The 13,653-nt window shown below is 56.2% G+C and overlaps 3 protein-coding genes across 6 annotated transcripts in view; 2 read left to right on the forward strand and 1 right to left on the reverse strand.

The window, feature by feature from the left end:
* MAJIN (membrane anchored junction protein) overlaps positions 1-8,794 on the forward strand; it is a 22,039-nt gene extending 13,245 nt beyond the window's left edge. For 2 of the 3 annotated variants that reach the window (XM_027856311.1, XM_027856310.1), the window contains exons 8-11: positions 1,917-1,968; positions 5,253-5,325; positions 7,002-7,125; positions 8,588-8,794. In XM_027856311.1, the coding sequence (XP_027712112.1) occupies positions 1,917-1,968; positions 5,253-5,325; positions 7,002-7,125; positions 8,588-8,633 (295 nt within the window). In that variant the 3' untranslated portion in view covers positions 8,634-8,794. The remainder of the gene's footprint in view (positions 1-1,916; positions 1,969-5,252; positions 5,326-7,001; positions 7,126-8,587) is intronic. The other variant, XM_027856312.1, reaches the window with a different exon arrangement.
* Positions 8,795-9,983: 1,189 nt separating this feature from the next.
* On the forward strand, positions 9,984-11,980 carry GPHA2 (glycoprotein hormone alpha 2). Its single transcript, XM_027856125.1, has 5 exons — positions 9,984-10,048; positions 10,469-10,746; positions 11,021-11,128; positions 11,270-11,454; positions 11,561-11,980. The coding sequence occupies exons 1-5, from the start codon at positions 9,984-9,986 to the stop codon at positions 11,660-11,662; spliced, it is 738 nt and encodes a 245-aa protein (XP_027711926.1). The 3' UTR covers positions 11,663-11,980.
* PPP2R5B (protein phosphatase 2 regulatory subunit B'beta) overlaps positions 11,977-13,653 on the reverse strand; it is a 9,637-nt gene continuing 7,960 nt past the window's right edge. For both annotated transcript variants that reach the window (XM_027856169.1, XM_027856168.1), the window contains 2 exons: positions 12,882-12,983; positions 11,977-12,743 (listed from right to left, as the gene is read on the reverse strand). In XM_027856169.1, coding sequence (XP_027711970.1) covers positions 12,605-12,743; positions 12,882-12,983 — 241 coding nt within the window. In that variant the 3' untranslated portion in view covers positions 11,977-12,604. The remainder of the gene's footprint in view (positions 12,744-12,881; positions 12,984-13,653) is intronic.

The following is a 13,653-nucleotide window of genomic DNA, read 5'->3' on the forward strand; positions in this document are numbered from 1 at the left end:
GGGCTAGCCCGGGAGCTGGGGCTAGCCCGGGAGAAGGGGCTAGCCCAGGAGAAGGGGCTAGCCTGGGAGCTGGGGCTATCCTGGGAGAAGGGGCTAGCCTGGGAGATAGCACTTCCCTACTCTATTCCCAGCTATGCCACTGATGGACTGGGTATCCTTAGGCAAGTCATCCCCCCACCCCGCCTCCCCCGTAGGCCTCATTGGTTCCTGTACTTCCATACATGAAGTTTGGCCAATGAGTCTAATCTACTTTGAGCGCTCATACATACAAGACTCTTCCTTTTATGAAAATGGAGGTTGAACCATCTTTCCATTCCATATTCGCGTGCCTGCTTTTATGTGCTGAGCTTAGTACTTAGGGGGATACAATGATGAGTAAGACCAGCTCATAGGTCCATTTCAAATGCCACCTTCTCCATGAAACCCTCCATGATTCAGATTTGGAGACCATCAGGATCACGGACTGCAATCCGTGCCTACCTTGTTCTTTCTCTCCCTCCCTCCTTTTTTCCTTCCTTCCTCCCTCTCTTTGTTTCTTTCTTTCCTTCCTTTCCTTCTTTCTTTCTTTTTCTTTCTTCCTTCCCCTCTCTCTTTCTTTCTCCTTTCCTTCTTTCCTTTCTCTCCCTCTCCTTCTTCCTTCCTTCCTTCCTCTCTCTTTCTCTCTCTCTCTTTCTTTCTCTCTCTCTCTCTCTTTCTTTCTTTCTTTCTTTCTTTCTTTCTTTCTTTCTTTCTTTCTTTCTTTCTCTGCCTTCCTTCCTTCCCTCTTTCCTCCCTGGAAAGTGCCATAGGGATCAGTGCTTGGGTGTTTGGCTCTATTCTGTCTAACATGCTAGTCAATGACTTGGCCACAGGCACACATACCAAATAAATCTGTGGGTGGCCCATAGCTGGGAGGGATCACTAACACTGGAAGCCAATCAGGATCTTGACTGGCTGTAATGTTGGGGCAGCTAGGTGGCATCACAGTGCCTAGAGTGCCAGGCCTGGAATCAAGAGGACCTGAGTTCAAATGCAGCCTCAGATGCTTAATAGCTGTGTGACCCTGGGCAAGTCACTTAACCTCTGCCTCAGTTTCCTCATCTGTAAAATGAAGATAGTAACAGTACCTACCTCCCAGGGGTGTGGTAAGGGGCAAATGAGATAATATTTGTAAAGCAAAGAGTCTGGCACCTAGCAGGCACTTAAGAAATACCAACTTCCTTCCTTCCTTCTCTGTAACTCAGAGTTGCTCAGATCACTGAGAGGTTCTGTGACTTGCGCAAGGTCATATAGCCAGTAGGTATCAGGGCAAGCCTTGAACCCAGCTCTCCCTTACCCCGAAGCCAGCTTTCTGTCCACTCTGCTGCACTTAAAATACTAACAAGTTGAGGAAAGGCCTCAAGTAGCAGGAGGCAACTGAGCTGTGCTTTGAAGGAGAAGTCTAAAAGACAGAGGTGAAGAAGGAAGGCTTGCCAGGCGTGCGAAACCGCCTGGACAAAGGCAGGGAGGCAGGAGATGCCTTTTGACTGGAATGGGGAGAAATGCAATGAGGCTGGAAAGGCAGGCGGGAGCCACATTGTGGAAGGTTTTAAATACCAGGCCAACGAGATGGTAGTGGATCGTGGGGCAGCAGGGAGCCAGCAAAGGCTTTTGAGGAGGGGAGCTCTGTGCTATGGGAATGTCTCTTTGACAGCTGGGTGGAGTCTGGGCTGGAGAAGAGAAGCACCAGGGAAACTGATTTCTAGAAGGTTTGCTGTGTCCAGAGACCAGGAGAGCCTTGTGCCCCGAGGCAGGACCTTTGCAGTGCCTGCTGGCCATGCCCAGTGAGTCTTTGGCCGCTCTGGGTAAAAATAGCCTGCCTGCTGAAATATTCATGGAGCCTCCGGGTGGGGGCTCTCCTGGGCCCTCAGGGATCCTGCCAATCTCTTCCTTTTCAGGGCTACGATGGGAACTTCCCGCAGGAAGAAGCCTTCGGCTCAGACCAGAAGGGTGAGCTCCCCCATCGTCTCCTGCCCCGGTGCCCAGCCTGGGTCCCTGGTGCCATCACAGGCCCAGTTGACCGGCCTGGCGTGTTCACGCTGCCCGTCTGCTCCACCCCAGAAGAAAGCTGCATTATAGATGTGGTGTTGGGGAGGGCAGAGCCCCGCCTCAGCCATGCCAGCCTCAGCCTCTCCATAGCCCTGTTCCCTTTTCCTTCCCTACCCTGAGAAATACCTTTGGCAGCTCTTGGAATAGACATCCCAAGGCTAAGGTCTGATGACTGGGGAGCAGAAGAAGCCGATGGAGTCGGGGAGGGCAAAGCAGGGTCAACAACATTGTCTGGCTGCGGGAGGCAAAAGAACATGGGGTCTAAATGCAAAAGACCCGAGTTCAAATTCTAACTTGACCCCTCCCTACCAGCATGACTTTGGACAAGTCCCTTCAATTCAGCTAAACACTACAAGCATTTATTAAGTACCTACTATGTGCTAGGTTCTGGGAGTAAAAAGACAAAAAGGAAAAAATCCCTGCCCTCGACAAGCTTGCGTTCTACTGGGCCTTAGTTTCCCTCTCTGTACAGCGAGGAGTCTGAGGCTCCTTGGTGGACTAACCTATGGCCCTGTGGGATTGGCATTGTAAGGGATGGAGGAGGACACTGAGGGTCATAGGGGACCCCTCTCCCAGGGAGCCTCTGTTCCCAGAGTCCCTTTGGACAATCAGAGCTATGCGATCGAGGCAGACTGGGGAGGAGGGAGTGGGCAGCAGAGAGTCCAGGGACCACTCATCCCTGCCCTCCAGGAGTCCACAGATTAGCTGGGAAGAAGCCGCCTCCCCCGGCCAGTCTCTGACCACCCCTCAGCCCCATCCCAGGTAGGGAGGAGAAAGGCGAGGTCCTCCGGAACAAAGGTCCCTGGGGGCCAGCCCCAGAGGATGACGATGAAGGGGACATCCGTGTCCCTTTCCACGACTCATACCTTCCCTCCCCTTCTCCCGTGCCCCTTTCCCAGCTCGGCGCCCACGTCCTCTTATTCAGCACAGCCACCTTTTCAACCCATCGCTTGGCTCAGAGAAAGGCCGAGCCGCCCCAGCCCAGTAGAGGGGGACAGGTGCCTGACGCAGGCCAGGCCAGGCCGGAGCCGATCCCCGCGTGAGGATTTGGCCCGAAGCAGGCAGCTCACGGGGTGCTCGGTGCCAGTCCCGCGGGCTGGAAAGAGTTAATTGGCAGCCATGGTTCACTGCTTCTCCTTTCTGGGGTGAGGCCAGAGATTCTGCACGTCCTCTATATTTCCAGCAACTGGAAAGAAAACTTTGGCAAACAGCCTTGCGTTTGTCGGGGGCCCTCGTTTCAGAAGGCAGTCCAGGGCGAGGCCTTATCCCTGAGCCTCAGTTCGTCCATCCGTCCAAAGGAGGAGGCCTCTCCCCGCTTTGACTTCCTGGGCCCTAAGGGCCTACCGTGGGACCAGAAGGGGCGTGAGGGGACGCCTACTTCAGCCCCCTCACCTCATCTATGTTAGGGCTACGAGATTCTGGCACCCGTGCTCAGAGCGTCGCAGAGTCAGAAGGGACCTCGGCAGCATCTGCTCCGACCCCAACGTGAAAAAGCTGCCACCCCCAATCCCCAGGGCAGCCACAGCATCCCTCCGGAGTCAGGGTCCTGGAAGAGTTCAGCCTTGCTCTCACTTTGGGCTGACTTGAAAAAGATAAAATTTAATAGGACTGTAAGTCGTCTTTTTGCTGTTGTTCAGCCATTTTCAATCGTGTCCAACTCTCTGTGATCCCATTTGGGGTTTTCTTGGCAGAGATACGGGAGAGGTTTGCCATTTCCTTCTCCAGCTCATTTTACAGATGAGGAAACTGAGGTAGGCAGGGTGAAGTGACTTGCCCAGGATCACACAGCTAGGAAATGTCTGAGGCCAGATTTGAACTCGGGAAGATGAGTCTGCCTGACTCCGAGCCCAGCAAGTCAAGTTCCCAAGAACAAGATGGGTATAATATGGCAGGAGGAAGGAAGTGTCACAAAGATCTGTTGCTCTTAGTGGACCAGAAGCGCTATGGGTGTCAACAACCTGATAGCACTTTGATTTTAGGCTTCAGTGAGAGCAGGACGTAGCATCCACCGTGGGAGAGGCAACACTGCCCAGGTAGGCTGTCCGGGTCACACCACGCTCGCGGTCCAGATCTAGGTAGCACATTTAGGAAGGACGTGGACAGAGAAGCTGGAGGACCAGTGGAGGAAGGCGGCCAGGATGGCAAGATGATGTCTTAGGAGGACAGGTTAAAGAAACGGGGAGTGGTTAGCACGAGGAAGAGGAGACTTGGGGAGGACTCAGACCTCCAGGAAAATGTAAACTCTTTTCTTGTCTTTTCATCCCCAGTGCTTCCAGCACCCGGAACATAGTAGGAGCTTAATAAATGCTCGTTGGTTGATTGGGTGGGGGTGCCTACTTGTTTGGGTTCAGTGGCCCTGGAGATTGCTGTTCCTGGCACGGCCCGCTGCGTTCTCCTCCCCCTCTGTTCACAGCTGAATTTGTGGGCTTGATTTGAGGATGACAGGAAGGCACTGCCCCACCCCAGATATCTCCCTTCCCGGACAGGACAGGCCGGGGCCTGACAACCCCACCCTCTCACCAAGCCCCAGGCCCCAGCAGGCAGATGACAGCCCCCTGACCCCTGGCAGACCTCTTTCACCTGCCAGCCCCCCCTCCCCAGACTACCAGACTCAGCGTCTGGTAGTCTGGGGTGGAACCGGCAGCTGGAGATGAAGGCCAAAGATGTATCCAAGGCAAACTGCTTAGCTTTGGGGAATTTCTGTGGGTGTAAGGAGATGCATTTCTCCAAACAGTCACCCTATCGCTAGCCCAGAGTCTGGTCCAGGCCAAGCACTCGACCCATGTTTGTGGAATTAGATCTTCTAAGAGCAAGAATCACAGGAAGAAAGAGACTGGCCCGGGGCCACCCTGAGCTCTCAGGTTGGCTGCTCATATACCCCGGGCAGCTCAGGTCAGCCCTGGTAATATTAGCTCTGTTTGTTCTCTGCACTTAAACCTCGGCGGATCGGGTTTTGGGTGGGTCGGTCACGAGGAGCTCAAATGGAAAGAGACCCAAATGTTAACTTTCTCTGTAGACAGCAAAGTTAGGGCCAGATGAGTGGTGGGAAGTCGAGCCCCAGAGCTGACCAGAGATCAGCTCCTCAGTCCGGCCGAGCCCAGACAGCTTCCGTATCTTCCCCTTCCCTTTCCACCGCCAACCTCCCAGAACAGGTGAAACACGTCTCTTATTTCTCTTTTGATCAGAACTGGCCTGGAGAACCTGCCTCAGAAGAGGAAGAGACTGAGGACTTTGACACTGCTTTCCTCAAGGAACGTGGTAAGTCCCCAGAAATCTTTTTCTTTGGATGAGAGCGACAGGGTCAAGGAGCAGAAGACATGGTTCTCCAAAGAAGAAATATAAACCATCAACAACCGCATGAAAGATGGCTCAGACTAAGGGGGACGTACACTGAGGTATACTCTGAGGTTTCAACTCACACCCCTAGATTAGCAAGAGTGGAGGGCTAAGGAAGAACCTCAGAGACCATCTAATACAACCTCCTCATTTTCCAGCTTTGGACACTAAGGCCAAAAATTGTTAATCACTGTTACCAAGTCACCCTGGTGGTAAGTGCCAGCGGTGGGATTTGAACCCCCGACTATAGAATCTGCACTCTTAAGTGGAAATAAATCGGTATTGGCGGGGCAATGGCAAAACCGGCACACTAATAGGCTAATGGCAAATTGGAGCGATGGACTGGTCCCAACATTCTGGAACATACTTTAGAATTACGCGAGAAAAGCCATGAACCGGCCATGCCGTTCAGTCCAGCAATCACCACAACAGGCATTTACAACAAAATGTTCAGAGTAGTGCTTTTTGTGATAGCAAAAAGCTGGGGTCAAAGAGGGCGCCCATCAATGAGAGACTGGCTGAACGAGTCCTGGCACACAAATACCACAGGATATGATCATTGCCCCACAAGAAATGAGGAGTGCGAGGAGCTCGGGGAATCATGGGAAGACTTGTTCGAACTGGTGGGGGGCAAAGAGATAAGGAGGTCTACAGGTGGTCCCAATAAAGTCAGTGAAGACAACACCCACACACCCCCCAGCTCAAAGGAGTTGTGGTGACTAATCTCGTCCCAGAAAAAACAAAGAGAAAATGCCTCTCTCTTTTCGGTAGAAGCAGGGGATTATGGGCATATATACTACTGTACATTGTGACAGACACAGTTGTTAGGTTTTGCCCACATTCTTCTGTAGCGAGGGAAGATTGATTGGGGGCTAGTATATTGGGAGATGATTCTGATGGTTACAAAAAGGCATAAAAATCCAAGTTATTAGTTGTATGTGTGTGTGTGGGGGGGGTAGACCAGTATGAGCACCGATCCTACCTGAAGGGGCTAAGGGAGCCTAACCCACCTTTCTACCCATGATATGATGCTGCTGCTGCCTTCAGGGTGGGCTGTTCTATTTCCCTGCTCGGTCAGAGTTCATATTTCTTTCTTTTTTTTGGCTAGGCAATGGGGTTAAGTGACTTGCCCAGGGTCACACAACTAGTAAGTGTCAAGTGTCTGAGGTCAGTTTTGAACTCAGGTCCTCCTGACTCCAGGGCCGGTGCTCTGTCCACTGCGCCACCTAGCTGACCCCAAGAGTTGATGTTTCTTCACTTCCTGCCCATTGCTGGGGGGTGGGTCACTTTCAAAGCCCCCCTGAGGGGCTGCTATCTGAGCTTGAGGACCTGCCATCCCAGACTGAGACGCAGCTCAGGCTGAAGTTTTTGTGGAGATGCCCTGCCTGGGAGTCTGTGTTTGAACAAACACCCATGTCCTTGGAACACGGCCCCACCAGCCTTCTGGGTCAGCTCGGTGCCCTGAGCCCACAGTTCTGGCTCGGAAGGACACCCAGACGAGCTGAGCTCGGGGGGGGGGGGGGCGGGGCCTGCTTTCTCTTTGCCCAGCACAGTATCCCCTGGAACCAACGGCTTCTCTTTGAACGTCTTTGCTTCAGGTGCCTTGGCAGGGTCGGGGTCTAGCCTGGGAGACCCCAAGGGACACCCTCCACAGACGAGCGGCCTGTCTTCTCCCGAGGGGCCCCCCAAGCCAAAACCTGCTGGATTTTGGGGCTTTCTAAGGTAAGGAAGGGCTTCTCTCTTGTTTTGACTTGAGACCCCATCGAATGATCCCTCCCACTAAAATGAGAGTCATAAGAGCAAATCCCCGCCCCCAACTCGAGAGCCTTCTATGCTATGTAAAAGGCAAGAGGATTGAAAGTCTCAGGATAATCTCCCTGAGGTAGCTGAGATTCCATCACATCACTCTCTTGCTCAAAGACCTTCAATATCTGCCCATTGCCAACCAAAGAAGGCCTGAAGTTTGTCCATGACTGTCCGGAGCCTGCCCTCCCCTTATCTCATGCTGACACATCGTCTTTGTGTCCACCAGACTGGGGGACCCACCATTCCTTCTACCCTTCTTGTGTCCAGACCTCTGCTCCTCTCATCCGCTGGGTCTAGAATGTACTCTCCTCCATTGGGTTTTCTGAGTCCTTACGTTCCTTCAAGGCCCAATGCAGTTGCTACCTCCTCCAGGAAGCCCCCACCAAAACTTCGCTCCCTCTCTCCCCACCTAGGGAAACCTATCTCCCCCTCCCCAGATGTCTTCCAGCCTTTGCCTGGATCCTCCTGCACCCTGACCCCATTCTCCTATATTTGTATACATCTGTCCCTGATATTAGACTGTAAGTTCCCTGAAGGCAGGGTCTGTATCTGTATCCCCATTACCTAGGGTCTTTAAAATACCCACGTCCCCAAAGGCTTAACATAGTTTTAAGCTTATAAAGCTACATTAGTTGGAAGGATAAATGAGTGTTGGATTTCGGGTCCAAGGACCTGGATCCGAATGTCACCCTGCCTCGTACTAGCTGTGTGATATTGACCAAGTCACATTTCACTCCTCAGTTGCAGCACTGAGGGAATTGCATGTGAAGGCCTGTGAGGGCCTTTTCAGCTCTCAACCCATCATCCTTTGTGTGAATGATCGAGGGCTGTTCCCTTTCATGGGTCCCCCAGACGGGAAGACTCCTTCCAGCAGAGAGGGCCCCTTCTCCATAACTTACGGAGTCTTAGTTACTCGTACGTGAGGTGCCTGGCCCTGGCTCGCAGAACTGGTCCGTGCATGTCAGTGATGTGCCTTGACTTCTGCGGCCTGCTCTCTCCCTACCAAGCCACACTGCCCCTCCATGAGTGAATGACAGACTGCATGTGGGCCACCCTGACCACCGGACGCCAAGTCCTTTCCAACCTCTCTTCTGTGCCTAAGTAGGGGGCTTCAGAGGCCTCACTGACAGGAGCGTGGGGGGAATGGGCCTTCTTGGGAACCCTGCAGGTTGTACCGGGAAGAGTGCTGCATTTGGAGTCGGAAGGCCTGGATTCGAATCCTGACTCTGCCCCTTCCTGACCTGACCCCCGTGGACCTTGGCTCCCTCATCTATAAAAGGAGGCATTGCACACGGATGACCTCGCAGGGCCCATGTCCTACTTCCCAGGTCCAGGGAGCCGCAGGCTCCAATGCGTTTCTCTCTGCTCTGCCTTCCAGCTCCCTCCTCCCATTCCGGCTCTTCGGCTGGAGGGGCCACCAGTGAGCCTGGCAGAGGACCGCAGCAGAGGGAGAGACTGCCTGGTCCCGAGTGACCCTCGGCCGGCCAGAGAGGCGTCCACAGAGGCCAGGAAGGCCCAGGCCCGGCCAGGGCTCTTCTTTGTTCCTGTGTCAGCGGCTGGGGGGAAAATGAAGGTGTTTCTTCCATTCTGGTGGTCCTTTTTTTACTGCCCTGAGAAGCGGTTTGCGTCTCCCGTCTCCAGCACTTAGGTCCTAACAACAAATTATTTATGAAGAATTATCGATTAGTGGAGTGAAGGAAAGGAAGTGGGGGGGACGCCCCCCTCCTCTTGGCGCAAAGGGATTTACTGGGGGAAAGCCCCCCAGGTCAGCTCCAGCTTGCTGGCAGAATTCAGGGCAGGCTCCCAAGTCTCAGCCTTCTTCCTAGGGGCTTCCGGAGCGGCTCTCTGCCCTGAGCCCATCCTTGTAATTTTCGTATTTGGCCCAGGCCTGTGATTTCATCTGGGTGGGCAATGGAACTCCTGGCGTGGGGAACTCCTTCCCCTGTTGCCAACACCAGCTCGTCCACAACAGAGGGTCCTAGAGCATGGTCTGGGACATTCAGAACTAAAGTGACTTGCCCGGGATGACAGATACTATGTATCCAGAGGCAGACTGGAACCCAGGTCCTTCTGTCTCCACCTTCTGTGCCTTCCTGGCTCTTAGGAGCCCTGGCCTTCCCTTGGGAAACCCCTCCCTGCTGCAGGTCACCCAGCTCGTCCTCTGGGTCTGACCACCCAGCAGCCTGTCTCCTCTGTTCGTCTGTCCCTTCCCAGGACTGTCCCCTACAGTCTGCCCAACAGCCTTCCCCTTCCCCCTAGTCAAGCCCAGTCACCCTTGGGCTCAAGCCTCACCTCTGCCCCTTCAATACCTGTGTCCACTGGGCAAAGGCCTTTTCTTCTATGGGCCTCAGTTTCCTCCTCTGTAGGCAGAGGGCATGGGTGTGAGTCCCGATTCTGCCACCTGGTACCCGTGGGAACACTAACTCACACATTTCCCCTCTCTGCGCCTCAGTTCCCCGCCCTGTAAAATGGAGAGATGAATGCTTGCCCGTGGGGTGCCAGGGCTACCGCCCAGAAGGGGCTGGGTAAACCTTGGGTGGGTGGAGGAGGAGGCACTGTCACTTTCCCACGGGAGTCGGGGTCTCCTCTCCAGGCCCCTCTTTGGCTGGGCTGTGGTACTGGGGGCGTGGTGCTCGAAGGGCACGGGACCCTGAGGAAGAGAAAGCCTTGAGCACCTTAGGGCCCAGGCTGGATGGGAAGCACTTAGTGGGCCAGGTCTTCGCTCCTCTTCCCACCATGCCCCCCTGCCCCTCCACGAGTGAATGACAGGCTGCATGTGGGCCACCCTGACCGCGGGACGCTCCTCTTCAGCTCTTGGTGCCCCTGTCCTGGTCCCTCGGTGAGAGAGACAAGCAGGAACATTTCTGGCTCAGAGCAGGCAAGAAAGGTCTGTCCTTCAACCACGCATGTCACTGATGATCGCCCAGACTCGCAGGAGGCCCCTTAGAATGCTCTGTTTAGAGCCAGAGGACCTCTCACAGGTCATATCCCCTCCCTGCGCCTCAGTTTCCCCCTCCATAAAATGAGGGGTCAGGCTGGACAGCTGCTCAGGTGGCTTCGGGCTCCAGATCTGAGATCCCGTGCTCTTCCCACTCTGACTCAGAAGGCTTAACACTGCTCCCTCCCTCCTCCCACTCCCACCCCCAGCTCCACTCGGGGGATCTAAGCTTGGGATTGCACTCAGCCAACTACCCCCACCTTTCCTGGGCCCACAGAGCTCCCCAGGATGCTTCCCACCTTGATCCATCTGCTTAGCGAGGAGAGGGCTCCAGAACCCCACTGCCCAGACTCCAGGACTCCCTCATGGCCGGGGTGGGCCCCAGTGCAAGGGACACAGGAGCCCCTCTCGGGTGGGAGTTCCCCAGAGGCTTCCGGGGGAGAAGGGGGTGGGGGTGGTGAAAGCTGATCTCTACTCCAGGGTGTGGCCCCAAAGCCAGGAAGGGATAAAAGCAAGAGAGCACAGCCCCATTCCAGAGACCGAGGGAGGAAGGGTCGAGGCATCAGCAGCCCCCACCTGGCATCTGCGACACCAAAGTGGTGAGAGCGCCCTGGCAGGACAGAGCTGGGCCCGGGCCCTGGGGCACCGAGCAGGGGCAAGGAGGGCTGGGGAACAGCCAAGGGAAACCATAGGCAGGCCTGGGGCACACACAGAGCCCCGGCCAGCCAGCCCCTCCGTCCAGAGAGAAGCCCAAGTGGGTGAGCGCCACAGCACACACATGCACATACGTGTACACACACACACATACACATGCATGCACACACATACGTGTATACACACACACGCACACACACCCTGCCCATGCTGTTTCAGAAATCCATGACATGGCACTCCCCAAGACCTTGCTCTTTTCCCTGTTGCTCCTGGTGGCGACAGACACCTTGGCTCAGGAGGCCAGGGTCCCAGGCTGCTACCTGCACCGTGAGTAACTGTGGGAAGTGACTGGTCCGAGGCCACCGTGTCCTGGGGGCAGGATGCATGGGAAGCTGGGCTGGGGGGGCAGGGGGGGACTAGCCCCAGGGTGGGGGTCTCAGCCTCGGAGCCCCCTGCCCATCCTTTCAGCCATCAACGTGACTGTGCGGAGTGACCGCCAGGGCACCTGCCGGGGCTCCCACATAGCTCATGCCTGCGTGGGCTACTGCGAATCCAGCGCTTTCCCTTCCCGGCACTCAGTGCGGGCAGCCAGCGGTTACCAGCACAACATCACCTCGGTTTCCCAGTGCTGTACCATCAGCCGCCTGAGGAAGGTCAGGAGCTGAGAGGTGGGGGGGGGGGGGGGTGCTGTAGAGACAGCTGGGCAGCCTGAAGAGCCCTGGGGTCCTCTCTCCCTGCATCTGGCCCCTACCTGCCCAGGTGAAGGTGGAGCTGCTGTGCCCCAGGAGCCGGCGGGAGCAGCTGGAGATCTTCACGGCACAGGCCTGTCAGTGCGACATGTGCCGCCTGTCCCGCTACTGAGGGGTCCTCGAGCCTTCCTTCCTGGCGGGCCGCCGCTCATCCCCCCCCCAACCTGGTCCCGGATGGAGGGACAGTCAGGACATCTGGGTTCTGAGTCCCTGGCTCTGCTGATGAATTCCATGGGCGATTTTCAGGAAGTCGATTCCCCTCCTGGTTCCCTTTCCCACCAAGGCCCTCCCAGCTCTGACTGTCCACATTCATCTCTACCCTTCTCTGTCCTCTGGTCCCCCTAAGCTCCTGGCCCCTGGCCTGCCTGGGCATCAGGCTTCGTGCTCTCTGACATGGGGGGAACCCCCAAATAAAGTGACCAGCTCTGCAGTTTCTCTCTTTATTCAGTCCACCCCCAAGAGTGGGAAGAGGGGAGCAGATCACGATTCGTGTAGGAACCCCCCATCCCCAGGACCTTGGGAGCCCCCTCTCCCCTGCCCCCTCCCCTATCCACTCCCTGCCCAATAAATAAAAAGGGGAAGAAGTTTTGCAGGGGGAGGGCGTGCCCCAAGACTGAGGCTGGGGGAAGGGCAATAAATATATCCTGGAGTCCATGGGGTGGGCAGGGAGAGAGGGAAGGCCCTCGCGCTGGCACGAGGTGCTCCCAGGGTCCTGGGGAGGGCTCCAGGGTCTTTTGGGATGAGGTGGGAGGGGAGAATGAGGCCCCTGAAGCTACCGGAGCCCAGCCTGAGGGGGTGCCAACTCCTTGCTGACAGTTCCTGGGGGCCCTTGGCCCATCAAGTCCATTTGGGATGGCTGGAGGACTGCCCCGCTAGATGCCCCATCTCCTCCCCTCTCCCCCCAGGTCTGGCCAGGGTGGTCAGGTGGGGGGCCCTGCCTTACACTCCGGCATGGCCCCCGGGGGCAGGCTGGGGGTTAGGGAGCAGTGGAGCTGGGATGAATGGTTCGACTGCCTCTGTGTGTGTGGTATATGTGGCGGGGGTGGGGGTCCCTCTAGCTCTGCTCCCCTCCCGGGGCTGGCCTGGCCCCAAGCCGGTGGAGCAAAGTTTCATCGGCTTCCTGCAGCCTCCGCAGCCGGAGCTCCTCCAGGCCTTTCCACAGCTCCTGCCGCTCCCGGGCCCTCTGCTGCTCCCTGGGCAGGAGGGACGGAGGCCATGGAGAGAGAGAGGGAGGAGGGGTTAATGAGGCTGCAGGATCTGGGTCAGTCCAGGCAAGGGCCCAGGCAGGAGCCCCAGCCCCAGCCCAGCCCACCCCCACCCCCACCACTCACTGCTGCTTCTCCAGTTTGTAGGAAGCCGTGAGTTCATCAAACAGCTTCCCGTTCATCTCCATGAAGGTTTTAAGCACGTTGTAGATGAGAGACACAATGGTCCTGGGGGTGGGAGACAGGGAGAAGAGATGAGGCTGGAGAGATGGGGGATGCAGGTCCAGGTCTGGGAGGAGAGGATGGGACATAGAGGAGATGGCGGGGCTTCCTGAGGGCATCTGGGGCCCAAAGAAGAGTCAGCAAGTATTTACCGAGAGTGGCCTGTGCGCCAGGCACCGGGGGGGACCTAAGAAGCCAGCTCATCCCACCGCCACCATCCAGCATCCCTGACAAGTCCTGGCCTAGAGGCTCCCCCCAGCAAGATGGAACCCAACCCACTGCCTAGAAGCCTCCCCCCAGCAAGATGGAACTAATCCCACTGCCTAGAAGCCTCCCCCCAGCAACATGGAACCCATCCCACTGCCTAGAAGCCTCCCCTCAGCAAGATGGAACCCATCCCACTGCCTGGAGGTCTCCCCTCAACAAGATGGAACCCATCCCACTGCCTGGAGGTCTCCCACCCAGCAAGATGGAACCCATCCCACTGCCTGGAGGTCTCCCCCCAGCAAGATGGAACCTATCCCACTGCCTAGAAGCCTCCCCCCAGCAAGATGGAACCCATCCCACTGCCTGGAGGCCTCCACTCAACAAGACGGAACCCATCCCACTGCCTAGAAGCCTCCCCCCAGCAAGATGGAACCCATCCCACTGCCTGGAGGTCTCCCCCCAGCAAGAT

The sequence above is a fragment of the Vombatus ursinus genome, unplaced genomic scaffold (assembly GCF_900497805.2).
Source record: "Vombatus ursinus unplaced genomic scaffold, bare-nosed wombat genome assembly UNPS02011369.1, whole genome shotgun sequence".
Taxonomy (NCBI): domain Eukaryota; kingdom Metazoa; phylum Chordata; class Mammalia; order Diprotodontia; family Vombatidae; genus Vombatus; species Vombatus ursinus.

What these genes read in the sequence shown, in the direction of transcription:
- GPHA2 (XM_027856125.1), top strand. Translation starts at nt 9,984, where the DNA reads ATGTGGGCCACCCTGACCGCGGGACGCTCCTCTTCAGCTCTTGGTGCC. An exon ending in GCCCCTGTCCTGGTCCCTCG is followed by an intron (nt 10,049 to 10,468) that starts GTGAGAGAGACA and finishes CTGCTTAGCGAG; the next exon opens with GAGAGGGCTCCAGAACCCCA. An exon ending in CCATCAGCCGCCTGAGGAAG is followed by an intron (nt 11,455 to 11,560) that starts GTCAGGAGCTGA and finishes CTACCTGCCCAG; the next exon opens with GTGAAGGTGGAGCTGCTGTG.